Below are 24,526 nucleotides of genomic sequence, written 5' to 3'. Positions count from 1 at the left end.
AGATGTCAGAGAATTGGGTGCATGTGATTAATCCTCTTTGGCAGTAGGGGGTAGCATTGCCCAGTAACACAGTAGCCCAAACCACAAGGTCTGATTTGTTTCATATTTTTACAATTGCTTTTTAACTGATGTACCGCGGGACAGTCCCTTAGGTCTACATCACTCTAACAGCAGGTAACATCTGCCTCATTTAGCACACAAATCCCAAATTTTGGTTTGGAGATGATGATTTGCCTCCGATTTGGCATCAGGTAAGAAGACTCCCGCTGCGACTCCAACTTCTGATGTTCACACTATTCTGGTACTGCCACTTAGGAGATGAGAACAGATTGCTAACACTACTGCAGTATTGTGCGCTAAATGCAGTGTGAGAGGGAGAATTGAGACACACACAGTGCCAGCTGTCCAAATGTCTGGCCTGCTGCCGGGAAGTAGCACTTCTCCGGATGCCAAGCTGATCCTTCTGTTACGTCTCACCGAGCGTGGCCAGTAGAAGGAGAGGGCTTTCCCACAGGACTCCCCTCACCTGCTCCTACTCCAGCTTCTTACTGCTCAACATCCTGGGGGCCCACATAGCTCAGAGTAGCTGTTAAATGTTGGCAGGCTCCCTCAAAGGCCAGAGGAGGAAGGTTGATAGGACAGAGGTTGATGCCCTCTGCTGGCCAGGCCACTGAGAGAGCCAGAGCCGAGCGCCGGGTCACCGACTTGGCCGCTGTGGTCATGTGGTGAGTGTTTCTCTTAACGCAGGGAGAGAAACACAGGAAGATGCCTCTGTTGGTCTGACTATGGCTTTTTTGGGCCATGGCAGTAGCATTAGGGAGACCAGTGCAGTAAAGCACAATCAAAAAAATACTGCCCTTAGATTCCTATGTTTGTGTGTCTGTATCTTTTTTCAGTGTCTGCACACACCCCCACACACGTTAGGGGTGTAAAACGAAACCATAAAAAAAAAAAAAAAACCTGAACCATTCAATACTGTGCAAAATGGGACTGTAAAAAAATGAGCCGTCCAATACAAAATACATCCTATGAAGTTACATGGCCGTGAGTGCTCATTGTATTTTGAACTGGGAGATGAACACAGTATTACAAACACATTCGCAACCCTACAACCACACACTAAACTGATGAATTAATGAATATATTTAAATGAATATACTTAGAGTAATTTGTTTTAAATAGTCTAAGCAGCACCTTTGCATTCTTGTTAAGTTGTTGTATTCCTGTTAAGCCCCTTGAGACAAATTTGTAATTTGTGATACTGGGCTATATTAATAAATAAAACTGAACTGAATTGAACTGAATTTCCATCCCTGCGTTATTTGACAGTGGACAGCAGAAAGAGAAATGGGCGGTGGGAGAAGCGGGAGATGACATGAAACAATGGTTTCAAACAGGCTTAGACTGATTTGTTGGCTGAACAATATTTTGGACAAATATCTGCCTTTTTTGAATGTTGGATATCAGCATGAGCACGTCTTCTCGCTCTTATACAAAAGAGGTTATTGTCTAGCTTTTCCTAAAAGATTTTTAATACCATTTGAACGTATCTCTCCCATCTTTTTATTTTGCATATGTAATATTCTCTTGGTTCATTTTCTTTATTCAATCATTTCATTAAATAGATATTAACTCTAGAAATAGTTTTCTTTTCAACCCTTTTGCATAGTGATTTTAAGATTTAATTATATTGAACACTGGCAAAAAGTATCAGCTATCAGCAGCCTCTGGTACAGAAACAACAGAATCCCAATTAGTCCTAAAAACAGGTGTCAGTAAAACCCTAGTTTCAAGCACAGGACTTCACAGTTAAACAGTACACACTTACAGTCACAATAACAGTTGCAATGAGTCTCTTGCTTCCTTAATTTAATGTGTTTTCCTGTAAACCAACAGGAGATCAGTTAGGAAGAGAAAGGCAGTTTTATTTGACAGGAGGGGTGTGATTGTTCAAAAATGTGATATTTTTAATTGCTTGATATCTAGTTCATTCCTGCTATTTCACGATTCACTCTGTTTTCCAGGGTGCAGAAGTAATAGGATTTTAATATCTTTTAAAAACTCAACAAACCAAATATAGTAAATTCTTTGGCATTTATTGTGACATAGGTGGATATTCTGGCAATCAGCAAACAATCTGGAAATCAGATAAGATGAGATAAGATAAGCCTTTATTAGTCCCACCATGGGGGTATTCACAGTGTTGCAGCAGCAAAAATAATTAATGATTGGAAAAATATAGAAATAAGGAAATATAAATAAGACAGTGCACGCAGAATTAAAAAAAAACTGAAATCCACATAATCAGCATTGCACAGATGGAGATAATGTTTAAATCAGCTAATCTGGAAATCAGATAACAATTGGAAAAATTTTCATTTTTAATTTAGGCCAGGGGTTGTAAAACATTTTCACATCAACCCAAAATAGATACACATAAGACTGTGGCCTCACATTTGTTACAATTTTGGCCCAGTCGCCCATATGGGATTTTTGTACAGTTGTTTCCACTGCATTTTGTTCATTGTAGAGTGATGAGAACAGAGATGAAAGTGAAACCTGCTGCAGGTCTGCAATAGTCACTCTTTTACATTCTCTCAATTGGATAATTATTAGGTAAATTAAGTATAATGAGTCTAATTTCTCATTTTGCTGTCTGGAGCTCCTTGCATCCCCTCGAGGACCCCTTGATGTCCCCCTGGAGCCACTTTGAGAATCACAAGGACCTCTGAGGAAGTCTCTGTTACTGTGGGCGCGCTCAGGCTGCCGTGCACTAAAAACATGCCCAGCTGATCTTCCCCGAGTGGCCAATATCAGTTTGATACGACTCGATTTGCTCCTGAACTAATTGCTGGCGCTTTAACACGTGCGCCTCCAGTCAGACACTTGTGTGTCTATGTTTGACCAGTTGCCACGGGAGACAGGTGCCGTTGTCTTATGTGTTTGAGGTGCTGGCAGTGGTGGTGATGGCGGCATGTGTGTGCGTGTCAGTGTTTGTGTGCGTGCGTGCGCTTCTCTGGATGCGTGAATGCACGTGCACGAGCGTATAAAGGAATATATGAGGGCGTGCAGCCTGTGTAAACTGTGAAAGAGCCCCGAACAGCACAGTGAAATGCTTCTCATTGTGACAGCTCTGTCTAAACAGCAATTACGGTCAGAGGCCTTGCACAGCCACCTGCATCCCTGGACCTCTTTAAAGGACCCCAACAGGACTGACAGTAAATTAGTTGAAGCTATGTCCACCCTGACAGCGAGATGCTGGAGGTCACTAAATGAAGGTCTTTCCAAACAGCTAGACAGGCCTGTCTTCCAAGTCTATTTAAAGTCAAGCAGGGCAACTTAAGTCAGTGCCTGCTGTTTAGAACTACTGATTTAATTGGAGGCTAAATACTAACTGAAGAGCCTGCAACATGGAAAAGCAGGTTTCTGTATACTGTACTACAGCTGTGAGGCTGTGACCATTAGCAAAAATACACAAAGAATACATTAAGAATTTTGTCATGTATGTGTCTACAACCACCAGTCAGCATTCATCATATGGCAGACATCTACCAGTGTGAATGAAAGTCTCTTTGATTTTCAGAAATACATTAATAAATGCTTTTTCTATGGGAGACCATATTTTATAAAATGTGCAGCTGTTTGTATCTGCCTGCTATGGTATGATATATATGATATATGATATATATACTTTGAATTTACATCATAAGGATTCATGTCAGGCTGAAAAGATTGGTAAACTCTATTTTGAAAATATAAAGGCAGGTAAACTGAGTTTACGTGGGTTTAACTATCAACTATATCTCTGTGTGTCATTTAACAACACACAATAAGTGAGTGTTACCTTGCAGTGGATCTTTCATCATAGGTGTGTGGAGGAGGCCTGACAGCTCCCGTGCGATCCAAGTGTTTGTGCAGCCTTGTTAACCCCTTACTTTTTAGCCAGTGCCTAATGGGGAGGAGGGGGCCGCAGTGGGGCTCTCAGTGGGATCCTGGAGTGCGTCAGATTGTCTGCGGGCCTGTGTTTGGATAAGGCAGCATGCCCATTGTCTCTGATGCCCCGGCAGGGCTGAGGTATGCCTCCATGCTCCCGAAATAGAAAGACAGCTGAGGGCTGCCGTACATACTGAGGGCAGGGCTGGCCGGGCCTGCTGGGCCCACCGACCCAGACCACGACTTAGCACAATGAGAGACAGGGTATTGTCTGGAGCCAGCGGGTAATAGCTAAGGTATCCCGGCCCAAGCACATCGCTAAAAGACTGATTAACTCTGCTGTATGTTATTGTTGCTTGTGTGTGGGTTAGTGTCGGGGGTTGAAGTGGGTGTAGAGAGAGGTCTGGTTTAGCAGTGATTGGGGCTTTGGACTGTGTTTGTGCCACGCGTCTGCCCGTCTCCACTCTGATGAACCGCCGGCTAAGACCTGAGCCCGCACAGTTGCTGCAAGGTATTGTGGGCAGGCATGAGGCGATTACAGAAATATTCACGAGTGATGAATGCTTTGATCCAAACTGAAAGGCTGTTTCAGTGCCTCACATGGCCTCTTTAGGTTACCTCCAACAGCACAGCGCAAAATAGTGATTCAGATAGACAGACAGACAGACAGACAGATAGACAGACAGATAGATAGATAGATAGATAGATAGATAGATAGATAGATAGATACATACATACATAAATACCTTTATGTTTTATTTAGTTTTTTAATGTCTGTTTTTTGTCTTATTATTTAGTTTAGCTTTGTTTTGTTTTGTTTTGTTTAGTTTTTGTTTTTACTGTTGGCTTATTATGTTCTTACTATTACAATTTCATTTTATTTAATCTTACTTGATATATTTTACTTGTGGTTATTTTTTTTAAGTGTTTTGCGACCTTATTGCGACCCTCTTATGCCTTATTATTTATGTCTCATTTATTCCATATGTTGTACTTGCTGTCATTTTGCGAGGCACTTTGTGACCTTTGTCTGTGGAAGGGGCTATTTAAATAAACTGCACTTGCTTACTTATTTGATGTCTGATACGACTTTTGCATATGTAGCCTACTGTATGCACTGGAATGGCTTTTTGTATTTGTATAATTACATATTTACAATTTTGGAATTGTTATATGTTACAAAAGATACAGATGATCATTATTAAACTATTGTTTAATAATTCAACAATAGTGCATACTCTATTCAATATCTATTTGTAACCATTTTCTTTAAAAACATGAATGTATTTTAGTTCATGCTTTGAAAACGTGAACTACACTTTAGTTCACGTTTTCAAAGCAAATAAGTGCAAATGTATATATTTTTTCATACTGCTTTGGCAATACTGTTTGTGACTCTTCCATGCCAATATGGTAATTTAATTTACAGAGATAGGCTGGGTGTAATACTGTTAAACGCTGCTGAATGTGACCGCAGCCATAATTCCTTTGCATCTCTCCCCATCTCTCTGAACTAAGCCTGCTGGCATTCAGTGCATGATGATCTAAAACAACTGTGACCGACCCCCAGATCAAGTCTTGATGTCCAAAATGTCGGCTTCTCGCTCCCACATCACCAAACTGCTGCCCAGCCAAACCCCAGACTGAGTGGATGATTTGGCCCCAGCGTTCAGGAGCTGGGGCCTGGAGTTACCGCTGGATATTTGCTGTCAGGTCTTGAGAAGGTAATTCTGAACTCCACACATGGAGAATGATCAAAACACAAGCACTGGAAGGGCTTGGCCACATTAGGGTCTAAATGATTTTGAAGGAGAACACAAGGGATGTAAGGAGAGCTGTTGCTCTGGGAACTCAGCTGTTGCACTGGGTTGCAGTGTAGCAGTGCGGAGAGATGTGCAGTGGGACCAGTCAAACAGTATATTGCACTATGTGTGTGCATGTGTGTGTGTGTGGACTTATTTAAAGCAAACAGCTCTGGGGACTTTGGGATTCATCTCCTCCTCATGTGTTATCAGCATGCCAGCTTTTTAAACGCTGCAGCAAGTGACATAGTACATAAACCAGCCTCTGCTACTCTGAAGAGCCCCTTGTCCCAGAATAGCTCTGGCCTGTTCTATCTAACTGATGCCCAAGAAATTTTGAGCCATCATGGCAACACCTCTCAACCTGCCACATCAACAGATAGTGCCATCAATAAAGATGGCTGCCTCTCAAGCCACGGCATCCATTTAGAAGTTTGTTTTCTCATTCGATCACTGCGAAAACCTACGCAGCAATGTCCGCTGCACTATAAGTGTATGGCCGCTCTGTATTTGTAGGTGTTAAGTTGTCTGTACTGGCAAAGGAAAATGTCTTTGGCTTATCTACATTTTATAACGCACTGCGATGAATTCTTTTATAGAGTTCAGCTCAGTGCTTTATCTCTTCAACGGCACACTTTCCTAACCGTCAGTCTCCCCATCAGGAATGCTGGACTCTGGCTTTGTCTATTCTGAGAAACTGTGGTCCCCTTTCCCTCCCCCTCGTGCTGCACTGTCACCCTGCTCTCATACCAGGCACCAACCTCTCCCCTTGCACTGAAGGTCAGATCTGGTGGGGCCAGAATGTAAGTGGCAGAGTCCTTATGCCAGAATTACTGGATAGACAAAATTACAGCGGTCACGCTCAATAATATCTCACAACGTGCTATAAGTAGGATCCACCACCAATATATTTTCCATTTTTATCTCAAGACGTAACTCCTAAGTAATGGAATGCTTGGAGGACGCACTGGGGAAAATCAAAGTTAAGTTTAGAATCCAATGTCACGTTTTGGGGTTAATATATTGCTCGGAGCCACTGATTTTGAACTCGTATCAGTCATCGTGCTTTATTGCATGGCAAGAGCTGACCACCATGTTCAAATGTGGGTTGTTTCTCTCTATTAATATTGTGTCATGTATTTATAGCATCATGTTTAATGCCACACAGCTCCTGAAATAATCTCTTCTAAGGTTGCATCCTCTGTGGCCACACACAATAGCAAACATCCCTGTTGGTACTCAACAACAAAAAAGCCGCAAGGCAATTACTTAAGATCCAGCATGAGTTAACAATGAGCATCTAAGTCACATTAAGTTTTATGAGTTAAGTTGTGTGTTTCAGGAGGTGTAGCACATTTATACAAGAACAATTTAAGTCAAGTTAATACGTGCTGTAAGAGTTTAAGACGTTTTTCCTTGGATTAATCACTTAGGTGCCCAGATTTTACACTGTGGTGCAGTTATGTATGCACACAGGTCAGTGTTTTCTGTGCTGCTGGATGGAATGACCCACTGCTAACCAAAATTTCAGCACTAAAGTTGCCAGTGAAAAAAAAAAATTGCCCCCTTTAGGGATGCTCTTATTGCAGCTCTCCTCCACTCCCTCGCAGTATGTACAGTGCATAAAATAACGGGGCTACAAAAATAGCTGGCTTGGGTTTAGCGCAATGATAAAAACGTAGCTTTCCTTTTGTGTCAATTGAGACAGGCGGTCACCACCAATAGGCGTCGGAGGAGGTGGCATATGCTAATGAGGGACAAATGTCTACTGACCGTGACCTTGAGAGACACAATAAAAAGGGGGGCACACCTCACCAAGCTGCTATTTCGTTGTGCTCGTCCCGAGGTCAGTCGACAACTTCTTTGCCTTTGTTTTGTAAGTTGACCATTACGCATTTTACGCGCGGTTTGGCTGCCCTGAAACTTGCCTTAAAGACTCCAAAATTTGATCAGAGCAGCGGCATAACTTTACTATCACGCTCGCCGACACGTGTCATTTAGCGTACTTTTCCCTCCTCTGCTGTATTTGACTATTTTGTCCTTGGTCATTGTGGACATGCGCTGTTTTACGCACAAGACGTGTATTTGCGCTGTGTGTGTCACCACGCTTTGTTTTTTGACTGCTGTTGATCTCTTAAGTGCGCCAACAATGGAAAAGCTGGAAATGAACACACATAACAACTTTGACATAGAAAGAAGTACTGACCCTAACGCAAAGATTTGTTTTCTTATCCAAGGAATTCCAGAAGTCGTCTGTCTCACGGGTGCGTCCGGTTCTCGGCCGGCGGAGAGTTGCCACCACCATGCCCCGCTTTGACACGAAGGAGTTCGGGGAGGCTGCACCGTTTTTACGCAAAACTGACCTGGAGCTGCTGGCTGCGCAGACCGTCTCGTTTGACGGTACCTACCGGGAACTCCAATGGCATGGGCCCACATAGCGCATATCACTATAAAATTGTGCATACATGTCAATTAGGGTTGGATTCATTTTCAAAACCCTATTTTCATTTATAAGAAGTTAAATGTACTACCTGTGGGGTAAGATAATAGCAGTTTTTCAAACAGAATTTCACAGATTTTGTCTAGAAACAATGGACAAAATTGAGACAAGGCAGGACCAAACATATCATTACAATAATATCAAGTTAAAGTCATTTAATTCAAGGAAATAATTCCTTGAATCATTTCTTGCTTTGGAGACGAATTAAATTATAATTAACAATAATGTGTAACCATGTTTTCATTCAAATACATTTGAAAGTGCTTTACAGAGCAAGAAACTAAAAGATACAAACAAATATAGAAAATTTTAAAAACTCACCCCACTAGTAGTTTATTATTTATTATTTTTTCTGTAACTTCTTTTAAGAATTTTATTTATTTATTTATTTATTTTTTGGTGAATTGCTGTATTCTATTAAGTTCTTTTGTTCCAACTAGGGGATAACAGGGAGGTTGACTTTTTCCTAAAACATTTTGCCAGCAGAGGTTTGGTCTCGCTGGGTCATCCCCTCACTCTAGGCCCTGTCCTGTGCTGTTAGGTAAGAAGCGAGCATGGATCCCTGATGACAAGGAGGCCTACATCGAGGTTGAGATCAAGGAACTCATCGGAGACAAAGTCATCGTTGAGACCAAAGATGGGAGGGTAAGAGCCCATGTTTCCACTCCTGATGTATTACCAGTTTCTCTTATGCTAATACAGAGTAAAAACATAAAGTGCACCACTATAAATAAATATATACAGTATAATACCATAATCCCAGTCTTATATCCACCTGTGTCCACTCCTTCAGAGCTTGACAGTGAAGGAGGGTGACATCCAGCAGATGAATCCTCCTAAGTTTGACATGATCGAGGACATGGCCATGCTGACCCACCTCAACGAGGCCTCTGTGCTTTTCAACCTGCGCAGACGCTATTCTGCCTGGATGATCTATGTGAGTGTCCCATTATGGACTGACGACACTTCCCCTTCCCCTCTTCCCATGTTCAGCAAGGGACCTCAATACCTAAATTAAACTGCAGAGCTGAACCACGAGCCTGAGCAATGTCACGAGTCTGTCAGTAGCTCCCAAATTTGGTATTGCAGAGGAAGTTGTCGTTATTGGGTATTAGTGATATTTAACAGGGGTTTAATGAAGGTGAAGTTATAATTTAGTGATTACACCTTGTGTGCTGTTCTCCTGTTGCCTCAGACCTACTCCGGGCTCTTCTGTGTCACGGTGAACCCGTACAAATGGCTGCCTGTCTACACGGCCACAGTGGTCGCTGCCTACAAAGGCAAACGCCGCTCCGAGGCTCCGCCCCACATCTACTCCATTGCAGATAATGCCTACAATGACATGCTGCGCAGTGAGTGGTCACACACACAACAAACAAATATGGAGTGCACCCATGCACATACACACAAATGCATACACTAAACCCATACAGAAATACACACACACACACACACACACACACACACACACACACACACTTTTCAGAATATATGGTCAGTGATTTCAGACTAATAAAATTGTTTTTCTCCTCATCAGACCGGGAGAATCAATCCATGCTTATCACGTAAGTAAGAATTATTTTAAAATGTTTTTTTTTTCTTGTTGCATGTCATGTTAGAGTTCAGCAGATTTTGAACAGTTCTACAATATTGTAAGTCCTCCACATTCAGCCACTTTAAAGTTTTGATGTTTTTTTCCTCCAAAGCTTTTATGCTTTGATTGAAATCTATTCAAGCATTCCTCTCTTGATTATTATTTTTTGTTTCCTTTTTCTTCTCTTTTGTGCCGTACAGTGTAATTTCTTGATTTACACCACCTTTATCAGTTTAGTGACCAGTTTTTTACCTGTTGTATCTACATTTTGTTATTTTTCACACTCCTGTAGCGGAGAATCCGGTGCTGGCAAAACTGTCAACACGAAACGTGTCATTCAGTATTTTGCCATTGTAGCAGCTCTTGGGGAAGGATCTGCTAAGAAAGCAGTAAGGCCAGAATGGCAGTCCATATTTTTGTCCCCCATTCCCCCTTTTCAAGCATTTTTGGTGTCTTTTTGTTTTTGTTTTTTGGTCCCAGGAAACCTTACCCTTAAACCCTATCCATACCTTTTCCTCCCTGATTGTCAAAAGGGTGAATGTGAACATTGAATACATTCATAATGTCTGAGCTTTCACCCTCATCTGTCTTGTGTAGCCCTTTCCAGCTACTCTACTGTATGCTTTCTTATTGATTTTTGAATTCTTTTTCTTTTTCCCCTTGTCCATGTAATTTCTTTCTCCACTGAATACAAATTAACATTGAGGCCACTCAGAATTTTCCATCATCTTTCCAGCTCCTTTGATTTTTGGCTTTGATTTTGCTATTTTGTTTGATGTCCATTTTTCCTCCCTTTTTCTCCCCTGTGTCCCCATTTTGATCACCGCACCTCACTAAGTGGCTCTGTTCCTCATATAAAACAAGGTGGCCATCAGTATCGCTCATCATTATCTGTTTGGTCATGATCTTCCCCTTTCACTGTGAAAATGTCATTCACTGTTGACGAGGCAGAGGCAATATCGGACTCACAGAATCTCACGATTTTCTTTTGCAGCAAGGACCTTCCACAAAAACAGGGGTAAGTTGGAGCTACATAAGAAACTAACAAACCATATTCTTTTTAGCTTCCTTTGGTTGTGCTTTCTCATCTTAATAGACATTTTCAGCAGAGATAAACTGTGAAACTTGGTATTTTAACATTAACAATAAAATCCCTCCCAGGGAACCTTGGAGGACCAGATCATTGAGGCGAACCCAGCCATGGAGGCGTTTGGTAACGCCAAAACGCTGAGGAATGACAACTCATCTCGTTTTGTGAGTACTTGTAAAATTCTGCTGTGTATATATACATTTAATGGGGTTTTATTTATGCCATTTGTTACTAAAAGCCTGATTTTGCAGATGGATTTCTTGTGTATTTCATAAATTGTCTCTGCTACTTTCAGGGCAAGTTCATCAGGATCCACTTTGGACCCACTGGCAAACTGGCCTCAGCTGATATCGATATATGTGAGTTAATTATGAAACATAAAGAAGGAGAGCCTACACGCACAATTTGATAACACCAAGTGTGTATATTCCTGTTTCACGTATGATTCAAATCTTTTTTCCTCTTCTTTTTGTTCACAGATCTTCTGGAAAAATCCAGAGTGATATTCCAGCAGCCCGGTGAGAGGAGCTACCACATCTACTACCAGATCATGTCCCAGAAGAAACCAGAACTTCTAGGTTTGTCCCTCTGCAGTCTTTGGATATCTCATTATCTAGGGTGTGGGTTTCGAGAGCTGACTTTCATTAAGACACAGAACACCATTTACAGTCATTTTGCTCAAGGGACTCAGGTGTAAAAAAGCATTTTGCTTTGTGTTGATTATTGTTAACATGTCATATTACACTAACAAATAGGTTAAAAGTGGTGAGATTAAAACAAATAATCATTCATACATTTATACTTTTTTCATGCTTACATTTTTTGTATCATAACAATTTCTAGGGAATTAAATTATATTATATTTCTCATTTTACTGAGGTTGCCCTGGAAGCTACACTTTGAAAACTACTGCCTTAGGGGACTTTTACTTGCTTTTCACTGCGGTTACACATGATCCTGTAAACTCTTTGGTTACAGACATGTTGCTGGTATCCACCAATCCATACGACTACCACTTCTGCTCCCAGGGTGTGACCACCGTGGAGAACATGGATGATGGACAGGAGCTGATGGCCACTGACGTAAGAGCTTTTATCTTTTGCATATGGAGACCAGTTCAGATACAGTAAAGTGCAGTGCACCGAGTACTAAAGTTATGATGTCACTTCCTCTCGACCTCTCCACAGCATGCCATGGACATCCTTGGCTTCCTGCCAGAGGAGAAGTATGGCTGCTATAAAATAGTTGGAGCCATCATGCACTTTGGCAACATGAAATTCAAGCAGAGGCAGCGTGAGGAGCAGGCGGAGGCGGACGGCACTGAAAGTGAGGACCGGCCGCATGAGATCTGGATCAAAAATTGGTTCATTTGCATAAATAACGGCAACAACGCCAGACTAGACTCCTGAATCCACTACAGGCTGATTTGAAAAGTGGCAGCTTGTTATCCACTTGTTTCATTTTTGTCTTTGTTTGGTTATTTAGGTGCAGACAAGGCCTCCTACCTCATGGGAGTCAGTTCAGCTGACCTCATTAAGGGCCTCCTCCACCCAAGGGTGAAGGTGGGCAACGAGTATGTGGTGAAAGGACAGAATGTCGAACAGGTGAGGAAGTGTGCCAGTCATCAAATGGGGTAATTATCACTGGCACACATTAACAAATGCTGTACTCAAATCTTAACAGTCTACAATATTATCCTCAGCTATGTACGAAAGCTGAACTGACTAAAGATAGGATGGGGAATGAAACCTAAATGAACATCAATTCGTCGCCGTGTTCAATAAATTATAACAGAATTCAACATCAAAGGCACTAAACAAGGAATTAAATTCAACAAATGCCATGTTCGGTTCATTCTGCTGGGTGACTAACAGCATGCTGATGAAAGACGGCTTCTTAATTCTCGATTAATCAATACGCTTGGCACTCCACACACACTAGAATCTGGTATCTAAGCAACAGGGGCTATCCATGTGAATGACAGTTGTGTATGTGTGTGTGTGTGTGTGTGTGTGTGTCTATTTATCCATGGGTGCTGTAGGTGAATTATGCCGTTGGCGCTCTGGCCAAAGCCACTTACGACCGCATGTTCAAATGGCTTGTGGGACGCATCAACCGGACCTTGTACACCTCGCTGCCTCGTCAGTACTTCATAGGAGTACTGGACATTGCCGGCTTTGAGATCTTCGATGTAAGTCTGTCTATATTGTAATTGTTTTTCAAAGCAATATTAAGATTAAAATTGTCTTCTTTGAAAAAAAAAAAAAAATTATAACCCCTCAAATGTATTTTCTGTTGGGCATGTGGTGGTTTAACATCAACAGGTGCTCTGCTTGTGTAAGGTCTCATCCTCTTTTTTTTTTCATTGTCATGGATTAACGTTGGCGCAGGAGGAATCTACGTGATATATTCTCTTGTTAGTCATGCTGTTCACTTCTGATGCTTTTTCTGAACACCTGCTCCTCTTTCTTTGCAGCTCAACAGCTTTGAACAGCTGTGCATCAACTTCACTAATGAGAAACTGCAACAGTTTTTCAACCACCACATGTTCATCCTGGAGCAGGAGGAGTACAAGAGGGAGGGCATCGAATGGACCTTCATCGACTTTGGGCTGGACCTGCAGGCTTGCATCGATCTCATTGAAAAAGTACAGAAAGCATTTAATTCATATTAGACAAGGTTTAATCATAGCTGTTTGTCCTTTATAATGGATAGTGTTACTCCTCTATTACGTATGGTCATTTATTTATCTGACACATTTTGGACTTTGTGTTGAACAACGGTTTATTCAAACACACGTCAGACTAACAAACACCCTCCTCTTCCTCCAGCCGCTGGGCATTATGTCCATCCTTGAAGAGGAGTGCATGTTCCCGAAGGCCACAGACAACAGCTTTAAGGCCAAGATGTACGACAATCATATTGGCAAGTCGGCTAATTTCCAAAAGCCTCGGCCAGACAAGAAGCGCAAGTACGAGGCCCATTTTGAGCTGGTGCACTATGCTGGAGTGGTAAGTGCATCCTCACGAACGCTCGACATGAACTTGCACATTCTAGGGCTGCACTATTTGGATAAAATCAAATATCATGATATATTGATATCGATACCTCAATATTGAGATTGTGACGATATTGTATGGATACGCACTAGAGATTTTTGATGAACAGTCATGAGTAATGTGGATATGGTCACCAAGTTGGTAGAGGCAAATAACAGAGCAGCTATATCAGTCTAACAATCTTCACAAATTTCAACCTTTTACTGTAACAAATCCTTTCAAACCTCGAAACATGTACGCCCTATGACAGTTTTGCAATATTCAAAATCCCAGATGATATTTAGTTTTATGTCACAATGTCAATGTAATATTAATATATTACCCAGCCTGAATTCAGTAATTTGCATGTGCCTGCTATTTCACAGGTGCCATACAACATTATTGGCTGGCTGGACAAAAACAAAGACCCCCTGAACGAGACAGTGGTGGTGTGTTTCCAGAAGTCTTCCAACAAGCTGCTGGCATCTCTGTATGAGAACTACATCAGCTCGGACACAGGTACGGGGCATGGGTGTCTGATGGGAGATTGTAGCATTGGGAAAGCCCTGCAGTGGCAAAACTAATCACTCTGCTGATTACAATACAGCTGCTGACCCCAAGAGCGGTGGCAAGGAAAAGAGGAAGAAGGCTGCCTCTTTCCAGACTGTCTCTCAGCTTCACAAGGTGAGTCAGACCTTAATAGTAAAATATGAATATCGCAACACAGCAACATATAATATCACTGATGCAGATGAATGCAGATGAATCTATTGTTCAGTTAATGCAAATGAATTGGGCGGCAAGAGAAAATTTTTTGGCATCACTGGAGAGCTGGGAGGGAGGCAGTTAAGACTTGCAGTGATGTTTAGGGCAATGATCACATGAACATCACTTTAAGTCTGTGCTGGCTCCTCTCTCCTGAACATCAAGGACAAGTCGATGAACACAATATCCTCCTGGAAAAGGAAATATGTTATTAGAAAGTTCAGTAGGTATTGGTCTAGTGGGTTATGTTTTAAGAAATAGATGAATAATTAAAGTATTTCCATTCCGTCTTGTTCAATCTGATTTGTTTTGTTTCATCCTTCCTCCAGGAAAACCTGAACAAGCTGATGACTAACCTGCGCAGCACCCAGCCCCACTTCGTTCGCTGCATCATCCCTAACGAGACCAAGACTCCAGGTGTGATACAGTATAGTTATTTCCATGCCGCACATCATGTAGCATCCGGGGCACAGTGATTAATGTTTGAAATCTGTGCAGGGATCATGGATCCGTTCCTCGTGCTGCACCAGCTGCGCTGCAATGGTGTCCTGGAGGGCATCAGGATCTGCAGAAAGGGCTTCCCAAACCGCATCCTCTACGCTGACTTCAAACAGCGGTGAGATAGACTGGACACACACACTCACTAAAAATCCTAACCATAGACTCACTCGATCATATGGGTAATCAGTCATGAAACATTCTTCCTTATTCATGGACAGCTATCGCATCCTGAACCCCCATGCCATCCCGGATGATAAGTTTGTGGACAGCAGGAAGGCTGCAGAGAAGCTGCTGGCCTCCTTGGATGTGGACCACAGCCAGTATAGATTTGGACACACCAAGGTAAAGGCCGAGGCTTGTGTTTAATGCAGTGCTGTGTTAGGCGTAATTATTATTAGGCTAATAATTAGGCTATTAGGCTATTATTAGTACTACATGGAAATTAAAAATGATAGAGGAAGTGGGAACACTGACTCGAATGGATATATGGCTCTAAAGCAGAGATGTCAGAGATACGGCCCATGAGCACGTCCCATCCGGCGCCGAAAGATGTTCTGCCAAAGGCTGACAACAAATGTAGAATTTTTCACTCTCGGCTTTGGGCTTGTTCCTCGTTCAGGTGTTCTTCAAGGCAGGCCTGCTCGGCCATCTAGAGGAGCTGAGGGATGAGCGCCTGGCCAAAGTCCTCACACTGCTGCAGGCCGTCAGCCGAGGCAAGATCATGAGGATGGAGCTGCAGAGGATGATCGAGAGGAGGTGGGAGTCCAAAGGCGACTTGTCATGTACTGATGGATTTTTGTTTCACATGAACCTGAGTGAAGGACCTGAGTTTGCAGCTAAGATTATGGTGTGGTCAGGAAATGTGTGGCTGCTGTCTCGCGGCATAGGAAGACAAAAGAGTGTTTGCATTTTGCTTCATACCTCACAGGAAGGTGAAAACATGAGTACAAAACAAATGAACTCCCCCACCAGTTGCTCCCCCTAACAGGTTCAATGGCAACATGATCAGCTGCGAGCCTTTCAGCTTGTGATACACTATACCTTAGCGCTCCCTCCCTCTCTCGAGAATGTGCGGCATGAAAGGGCAGTGTTATCGGCGTGTGTGAGGCGTGTGCTTGTCCTTGTATGGTTAGCAGGCATGTGTGTGGCCCTTTTGGTAATAAGGGCCCCATCTCTCACACACACACTCACACACACGCGCTCCCCCTCCTCACCAGTCTCCTGCCATTCTCTCCATCCACTCTCTCTAAATTAAACAATGCTGACGGTGTCCTTAGAGCCAGGTGGCGACATGTGTCAAGTGGCAGCTGCGTGGGCCCTCCCTAAAAATACGACCCCCCCCCTCCCCGCCTCCCTAGATGCCCCATGGCCCCTGGCCCCTTTTGTCCCCGGCGCCTGTACTTCTAAGCGGGCGCATTGATGGGATATGTGGCGGGTGACAGAGGATTAAAGCCTGCCGTTGGACAGAGGGCTTCAGTTTCTAAATAAACACAGAGACGCTCACCTTTGAGAGGCGCCCAGCACAGAGTCATGTCAAAAATGCAATCAGCTCCCCCACCCTCATTCAGTCACCTCCTACCCTGGCCTGTCCACTGGCCTGCTCTCACTCACACACGCTCTAAACTTTGACAGTAAGTCCTTGACCAGTTTGCTGTAGCTCTATATCTGGGGCTGTGAGACGCCATCCCATTGAGATTATATTGATCTAGTGAGCCCTGTTTGATCACAGCCATGAAACAGTAATTGCAGCATTATGGCTACAATTGCAAACAGTATCCCTTTGCATGTGATTCGGTACAAAAGTAGTAGTGGCAGGATTAGTTAAAACAGTAAAAACCAGGTAGAAGCAACTACCAAAAATGAAATGATAGTTCTGGGATAAGTCCAATTGAGCTTTTCCCCTTGATACACTAGTTTTGACTTGTATTTGTATTAGTTTCAAAGGAAGCCTTTAGTCTCATACGGTCGAAATGTCATTCTAGAGGCATTTCCTCCAATTTCAGAGGGTAATACTGTCCGCCCTATAATTCTGTCCTCGATTCCCTTCCTGTTTCCAGGGATGCTTTGATGACCATCCAGTGGAACATCCGGGCCTTCAACGCTGTAAAGCACTGGCCCTGGATGAAGCTCTTCTTTAAGATCAAGCCTCTTCTGAAGAGCGCCGCCACAGAGAAGGAGCTGGCTACTCTGAAGGAGGAGCTGTCCAAGCTCAAAGAGGCTCTGGAGAAATCTGAAATCAAGCGTAAGGAGCTGGAAGAGAGGCAGGTCAGCCTGATCCAAGAAAAGAATGACCTCTCTCTACAGCTGCAAGCAGTAAGTGGTACTACACACTAATATATTTACAGGTTCAATCAACATTTACAGAGATGAATGTGGACATGTAGTAATAACCACAAAATGCATTTTAAATACAAAGTGTTCCACAAATCCAAGAGCAACACAACACATTAATTTTCTCTCATCTTGTTCCCTTCCAATCATCTCCCCTTTAGGAGCAGGACAACTTGGCAGATGCAGAAGATCGCTGTGACCTGCTGATCAAAACTAAGATCCAGCTCGAGGCCAAGGTGAAAGAGGTGATGGAGAGGCTGGAGGACGAGGAGGAGATGAATGCCAGCGTGCTCGCCAAGAAGCGCAAGCTGGAGGACGAGTGCGCCGAGCTGAAGAAAGACATTGATGATCTGGAGATTTCCTTGGCCAAGGTGGAGAAGGAGAAACATGCCACAGAGAACAAGGTGAGGACCGGAGAGTGGAAAGTGAGAGCAGAGTATCACTGATCGAGAGCGCTGAGGGGCCACAGTAAGCTCCACTGCACATCAATTAGATTGAGCATGTCTGAAAGAAGGGCAAAAACATGTTGGTGGCATCTTTGATTTCTCATTTCTTAAGTTTAAGATGAATTATATTTATGTATTAAGTATGTCCTTTAAAACTTGAAATCCATGTTCTTTCCTCCCTTCCAGGTGAAGAACCTGATCGAGGAGATGGCAGCTCTGGATGAAACCATCCTGAAGCTGACCAAGGAGAAGAAGGCTCTCCAAGAGGCTCACCAGCAGACCCTGGATGACCTCCAGGCAGAGGAGGACAAAGTCAACACTCTGACCAAAGCCAAGGTCAAGCTGGAGCAACAAGTTGATGATGTGAGTTGACAATATTGACACAAAAGCAACAAATCAGATGCAAAAGAATAATGATGATGATAATAAAATCAGTCTCTTTGATAAAAATGTTGACATGTAGTATGATGTGACACATTATCACGTTCTCTACATCAGTTGGAGGGCTCTCTGGAGCAAGAGAAAAAGCTGCGCATGGACCTGGAACGGGCCAAACGTAAGCTGGAGGGGGATCTGAAGCTCTCTCTGGAGTCTGTAATGGACCTGGAGAACGACAAGCAGCAACTCGAAGAGAAACTGAAAAAGTGAGAATCATTGGATTTTCACAAAAAACAAACAAACCCAAGCCTAAATGAGTGAGACGTAGTAATTAACAAAGGACTTTGTTTTATTTTCCATCAGAAAAGACTTTGAAATGAATGAGATGAGCTCAAAGATTGAAGATGAGCAAACCTTGGTCATCCAGCTCCAGAAGAAGATAAAGGAGCTTCAGGTAGGACTGGAAATGGCAGCAAATAATATTAACCTCCAGTAGATCAGTGTGAAAGCCTATAACATCATCTTTCTTTACACATGCACCATCATCACAAATAAAATAACTCAAAATGACTCGCTCATCTCCTTCAGGCTCGTGTTGAGGAGCTGGAGGAGGAGCTGGAGGCTGACAGGGCTTGCAGGGCCAAGGTGGAGAAGCAGCGTGGTGATGTGGCTCGAGAGCTGGAGGAACTCAGCGAGCGCCTGGAGGAGGCGGGCGGTGCCACCTCAGCCCAGATTGAGATCAACAAGAAGCGCGAGACAGATTTTTTGAAGCTGCGGCGAGACCTGGAGGAGGCCATGCTGCACCACGAGGCCACGACGGCAGCCCTGAGGAAGAAGCACGCCGACAGCGCCGTGGAGCTGAGTGAGCAGATCGACAGTCTGCAGCGGGTCAAGCAGAAGCTGGAGAAGGAGAGAAGCGAGGCCAAAATGGAGGCTGATGATCTGGCTTCCACTGTGGAGCAGCTCTCCAAGGGCAAGGTAGAGAAGCAAACAGCGACATGCACATGTACTGAGAGAGCATGAAACATCAGTGGTCAAATCTCTATTAATGCTATTTTTTTTTAGTTTTTTGATGGACCTGTTCTGTTTTTGTTTTTTTACATAATTTTGGATCATATTTGCTACATTGCAGCTGACAGGGAGTAATATTTATCACCACAGCCTTACATATACATGCTTTACATTTTTCTTCCATGAATGTATATTCTCTGTTTCTGCTCTGCAGGCCAACTCGGAGAAGATGTGTCGTCTGTATGAGGATCAAATGAACGAGGCGAAGGCCAAGGTGGAGGAGCTCCAGAGGCAGCTCAATGAGACGAACACCCAAAGGGCTCGTGCTCAGGCCGAAAGCGGTAAGGGGCCTAGTTTTATTATTGGCCTCACAAATAGATAATGTAAACCAGAATATGACATAGTTTCTTCTTTGACGGCTGTCTTCTATCTGTGCAGCCGAGTTGGGCAGGAAGCTTGAAGAGCGGGAATCCTTAGTCTCCCAGCTCCAGCGCACAAAGAGCTCCTTCAGCCAGAATGCTGAGGAGCTAAAAAAACAGCTGGAGGAGGAGAATAAGGTCAGCTCCATGATATCAATATTACAATCAATCATTGCTATTGACAGAACTGTTACCTGCTTCTGTAGACCATTGTTGGAGTTTTTGCAATTAAGCTTACTGTTTTCCACCATCGTAATTTGTCTCCCAAGGCTAAGAACTCCCTGGCTCATGCACTGCAGTCGTCCAGACACGACTGTGACCTGCTGAGAGAGCAGTATGAGGAGGAGCAGGAGGCCAAGGCAGAGCTGCAGAGGGCTCTGTCCAAGGCCAATGCTGAGGTGGCCCAGTGGAGGACCAAGTATGAAACTGATGCCATCCAGAGGACCGAGGAACTGGAGGAGGCCAAGTGAGTGAGATATATTATTCACTTGCAGAATCAGATGACACAAAATGGGCATTCATCACATTATTCAACATATGAATGCCACATCAAACTTGTGTGTTTTTCATTAGGAAGAAGCTGGTGACACGTCTGCAGGAGGCCGAGGAGTCGGTGGAGGCTTCAAATGCAAAGTGCTCCTCCCTGGAGAAGACCAAGCACCGGCTTCAGACAGAGATCGAGGACCTGGTCATGGACCTGGAGCGTGCCAACGCTGCAGCTGCTGCCCTGGACAAGAAGCAGCGCAACTTTGACAAGGTATTGGCACGGAGGAGCTCTGGCCTGAATCCAGACAAACAGAGCTTTTCCAAATGGCATAACAATGACGACCATTATGGAAGGCTGCCTTTACTGTCATCAAGGGGTAATACCTTTAGTCAGATAATTAATTGGTAGATCTGTCTTGTGACTTGATGACTTGGTAGGATCGGGTGCCATGTGTAGTGAGTCCAACTTATGACTTTTACAACGTCCACCCTCTCCCCTTTCTTGTCCCTCACTACTGTATTTTGTTTAATGAAACACAAAAAGAAAAAAGAAAAATGTTTCTGCTTATCCCCTCCAGGTGCTGGCTGAGTGGAGACAGAAGTATGAGGAGTGCCAATCAGAGCTGGAGAGCTCCCAAAAAGAGTCTCGTGGCCTGAGCACAGAGCTCTTCAAACTGAAGAACTCCTATGAGGAGGCCCTGGATCATCTGGAGACCACCAAGAGGGAGAACAAGAACCTCCAGGGTACTGCTGGACACAGTTGTTGCTCACTTCATTACAACCCAGCTAGAATGTTAAATTAAATTGACCTCTGTCTTTATTGGAAATACATTTTTAACTAACTAACTATTTGTTTATATCCTCTACCCCAGAGGAGATAGCTGACCTGACAGATCAAATCAGTCAGGGAGGAAAGACTATCCATGAGCTGGAGAAAATGAAGAAGGGTCTGGACATGGAGAAGAGTGAGATACAAGCTGCACTAGAGGAGGCTGAAGTAAGCAGTTTTCCACTTTTTTTTCATCTGGTTGTGGAATATTTTTGTCTGAGACTTGCTATGTCTTCCAGCGCTAAAGTAGTGTGTGTGTCTCAGGGCACTCTGGAGCATGAGGAGAGCAAGACCCTTCGGATCCAGCTGGAGCTCAACCAGGTCAAGGCTGATATTGACAGGAAGCTGGCAGAGAAGGATGAAGAAATCGACAACCTTCGGTGAGTTTCATCACTTGTAGTATGTTAATCCTACTATGTAGAAGATATGTTTTTTCTATCAGTCACATCCCGTACATTGCCTTGTCCTAATCTGTCTCTCCATCACCTCTTTTGCCTGGTAGCCGTAACCACCAGAGGACACTGGAGTCCATGCAGGCCACCTTGGATGCTGAGGCCAAGTCTCGCAACGAGGCAGTGCGCCTGAGGAAGAAGATGGAGGGCGACCTCAATGAGATGGAGGTGCAGCTGAACCACGCCAACAGGCAGGCTGCAGAGTCCCAGAAACTCCTGAGAAACCTGCAAGTCCAGATCAAGGTGAGTGCACACAGCAGCCAGGCTGTCAGGTCACCTGCGTGGTGCATAGAGAATTTTAAAATTTATCTGAAATGAGAGCTTTATTAGTGGAGGAAAAACTGACTTGCTCTCACATGCCCATGAGACATTATTGTCTACACATTGGCGTGCTTTGTGGAAAAGAAAAAAAAATCTCAGGCCTGTACTTCTTCCCTGGCTCCAGGACATTCAGCTTGAGCTTGATGAGACCCTTCACCAGAATGAGGAGCTGAAGGACCAGGCAGCGGTGACAGAGCGCCGAAACAACCTGCTGGCCGCTGAGGTGGAGGAGCTCAGGGGCCTGCTGGAGCAGAACGACCGTGCACGCAAGCTGGCCGAGCACGAGCTGCTTGAGGCGACCGAGAGAGTCAACCTGTTGCATTCTCAGGTGAGCACAACAGATTATCAATGGTCATTTAATACCAGTCCATTTATAGTAAACAAAAAAAATTATTTGGTATGCACTGGTCTCATGATTACATTATGTATTCATTCTGATGCAGTTATTCTGATTGTTAATGGAACAATATGAATCCATGGAAATCCAGCTGGTCGAGAGAAAAGCGAAAAGTGAAATCAATGGACAAAACAGTGCATTTTTCATCTTTATGAAGTCTTGAAATGGTCTCTTTTCCTCCAGAACACAGGATTGATCAACCAGAAGAAGAAGCTGGAGAGCGATCTGTCCATGCTTTCCACTGAGGTGGACGATGCTGTGCAGGAATGCCGCAATGCAGAGGAGAAGGCCAAGAAGGCCATCACTGATGTAAGGGAGAGAGGCAAAGCCCAGATATAGTCTTGGTGCAATACATGTTCAAAAACATAAATCATTTCATTTCAACATGCAATTAGATAGCACATAATTTATCTGTGGGGACTCGATAACACTGTTGAGCAATACGTTTAGTTTGGCAGATGATGAGAGTTCTGGTTTTCACAACTTCCAGGCTCTACTCTATTTTGAAACCCCCTTTCTAATAAAATGCACCAGAAATCGTTATTGTATTTTACAGTATTTTTGAATATAATATATATTACGCTCCTTGTTAGAAATTTCTGCTGGATCTCCACTCCATTTGCCTACTTGTCTTGTATAGTCACAATGTGACTAATATCTTGTCAATTAGAGATCACTGAGAGCTGTGACAGAGCCAAAATCAGAGACAAATTAATGCTCCTTTAACATCCCCATCCTCTCTATTTGTAGGCAGCCATGATGGCAGAGGAGCTGAAGAAGGAACAGGACACCAGTGCCCATCTGGAGAGGATGAAGAAGAACATGGAGCAAACCATCAAGGACCTGCAGATGCGTCTGGATGAAGCTGAGCAGATCGCCCTCAAGGGTGGCAAGAAGCAAGTTCAAAAACTAGAGAACAGGGTGAGGGCTGTGATAACGACATAAGTTTATTCAGTGACTCTCACACATGCGAATCACTGATAAACATTTGCACATTTTGCCGATAGGTGAAAGAGCTGGAGAACGAACTGGAATCTGAGCAGAAAAAGAGCCAGGAGTTCCAGAAGGGCGTGCGCAAGTATGAGAGAAGAATCAAGGAGCTCACCTACCAGGTAAACCACTGGCAAAGCTTACAAGAGTGTAAATTAAAAAAAAAAAAAATGAAGTGTGTCAAGAATATAGCACTCCCTGCTGTTTGTGCAGACAGAGGAGGACAGGAAGAACCTGGCCCGCCTCCAGGATCTTATTGACAAGCTGCAGGCCAAGGTGAAGAGCTACAAGAGACAGGCTGAAGAAGCGGTGAGTCCACTCCAGATCATGTTCTCTGATCAGAAAGCGTCTTCCATTTCACACTTCTGCTGTTGCTAGGCTTCGAAGAGTATTGTGTAGTATCTGAGCTGTTTAGTTTTTCATTGTTTTCAGTTGTTTACTGAATAAACACTGATTCTGACCTGCTGACATGTGGGGAGGGAAAGCAGAAAGGACAGGGATCAACAAAAGTGTCATTATTATTATGAAGACATTCCTACCAACACGCTTTTGAATATGGACCCGTGGCAAATATGAATTATGTATTATCCCAGCTTCCAGTGTTCTTTATCCCTATCATCAGTGGTGGAATGATTTTATAGCCTGTCACTACATTGCATCATTTCTTTAGCTCACTTGCTTTCCCTGGCTCTCCTCTGTCTGCAGGAGGAGCAGGCAAACACCAACCTGACCAAGTACAGGAAGCTCCAGCATGAGCTTGATGATGCCGAGGAGAGGGCTGATATGGCCGAGTCGCAGGTCAACAAGCTTCGTGTCCGCACCCGAGACCAAGGTGGAAAGGTCAGTACAATATCGGCACAGAGAAATTCATATTGCATTATCAGAGCTCGATGACCTTTGAAAGTATTAATTAAAATTAGCCCGCAGGCTTCATAACAAGAACTAATCTTAGGAGACTTGATGTAATCCCCTACTTAAGTTGACCTCACATAGCCCTCCCTTGTGATGTCTAGTGTGATCATGAGTAATTCTATTACACTGTATATGTGGTTGCTAATAAACATCCCTGGCTTGTGTATTTCAGCTTGCTGAGTGATGTAGAGAAGATGACCGCCGTGGCCAAATATATCACAGCCAGCCAGCTGCAACAGCTGTGCGTGACTGTGTGGATTCGCCCAATAAAACACTTCTGAACCTTTAAATATGCCTGGTTATTTTGGTGTGGAGAATGTCATCAGGATAC

General features: G+C 43.6%; 1 protein-coding gene across 1 annotated transcript; it reads left to right on the top strand.

Moving 5' to 3' along the window:
* Window positions 1-7,576: 7,576 nt before the first annotated feature.
* myh7ba (myosin, heavy chain 7B, cardiac muscle, beta a) lies at window positions 7,577-24,452 on the top strand. Its single transcript, XM_030051134.1, has 44 exons — window positions 7,577-7,611; window positions 7,973-8,135; window positions 8,777-8,880; window positions 9,029-9,172; window positions 9,431-9,587; window positions 9,773-9,800; window positions 10,122-10,218; window positions 10,824-10,847; window positions 10,991-11,083; window positions 11,215-11,278; window positions 11,399-11,497; window positions 11,898-12,001; window positions 12,107-12,245; window positions 12,405-12,523; window positions 12,961-13,110; window positions 13,396-13,566; window positions 13,751-13,930; window positions 14,344-14,476; window positions 14,565-14,641; window positions 15,052-15,139; window positions 15,221-15,338; window positions 15,442-15,565; window positions 15,843-15,979; window positions 17,281-17,536; window positions 17,716-17,958; window positions 18,187-18,363; window positions 18,499-18,644; window positions 18,742-18,832; window positions 18,967-19,356; window positions 19,604-19,730; window positions 19,828-19,946; window positions 20,078-20,274; window positions 20,382-20,565; window positions 20,873-21,038; window positions 21,167-21,291; window positions 21,388-21,503; window positions 21,626-21,818; window positions 22,021-22,224; window positions 22,477-22,602; window positions 23,044-23,214; window positions 23,301-23,405; window positions 23,497-23,592; window positions 23,989-24,123; window positions 24,368-24,452. Exons 2-44 carry the CDS (start codon window positions 8,039-8,041, stop codon window positions 24,377-24,379), a joined length of 5,826 nt encoding a protein of 1,941 aa, XP_029906994.1. The 5' UTR covers window positions 7,577-7,611; window positions 7,973-8,038; the 3' UTR covers window positions 24,380-24,452.
* The last annotated feature ends 74 nt before the right edge of the window (window positions 24,453-24,526 follow it).

Source organism: Myripristis murdjan, chromosome 5, assembly GCF_902150065.1.
Source record: "Myripristis murdjan chromosome 5, fMyrMur1.1, whole genome shotgun sequence".
NCBI lineage: Eukaryota > Metazoa > Chordata > Actinopteri > Holocentriformes > Holocentridae > Myripristis > Myripristis murdjan.
Note: the sequence above shows the minus strand (reverse complement) of the source record. Positions and strands in the feature narration are given on the sequence as shown.

Coding starts and splice junctions, on each gene's coding strand:
- myh7ba (XM_030051134.1), top strand. CDS start 8,039: ATGCCCCGCTTTGACACGAAGGAGTTCGGGGAGGCTGCACCGTTTTTA. Junction 19,357..19,603: donor AGCAGCTCTCCAAGGGCAAG/GTAGAGAAGCAA, acceptor TCTGCTCTGCAG/GCCAACTCGGAGAAGATGTG. Junction 21,819..22,020: donor ACCTGCAAGTCCAGATCAAG/GTGAGTGCACAC, acceptor CCCTGGCTCCAG/GACATTCAGCTTGAGCTTGA.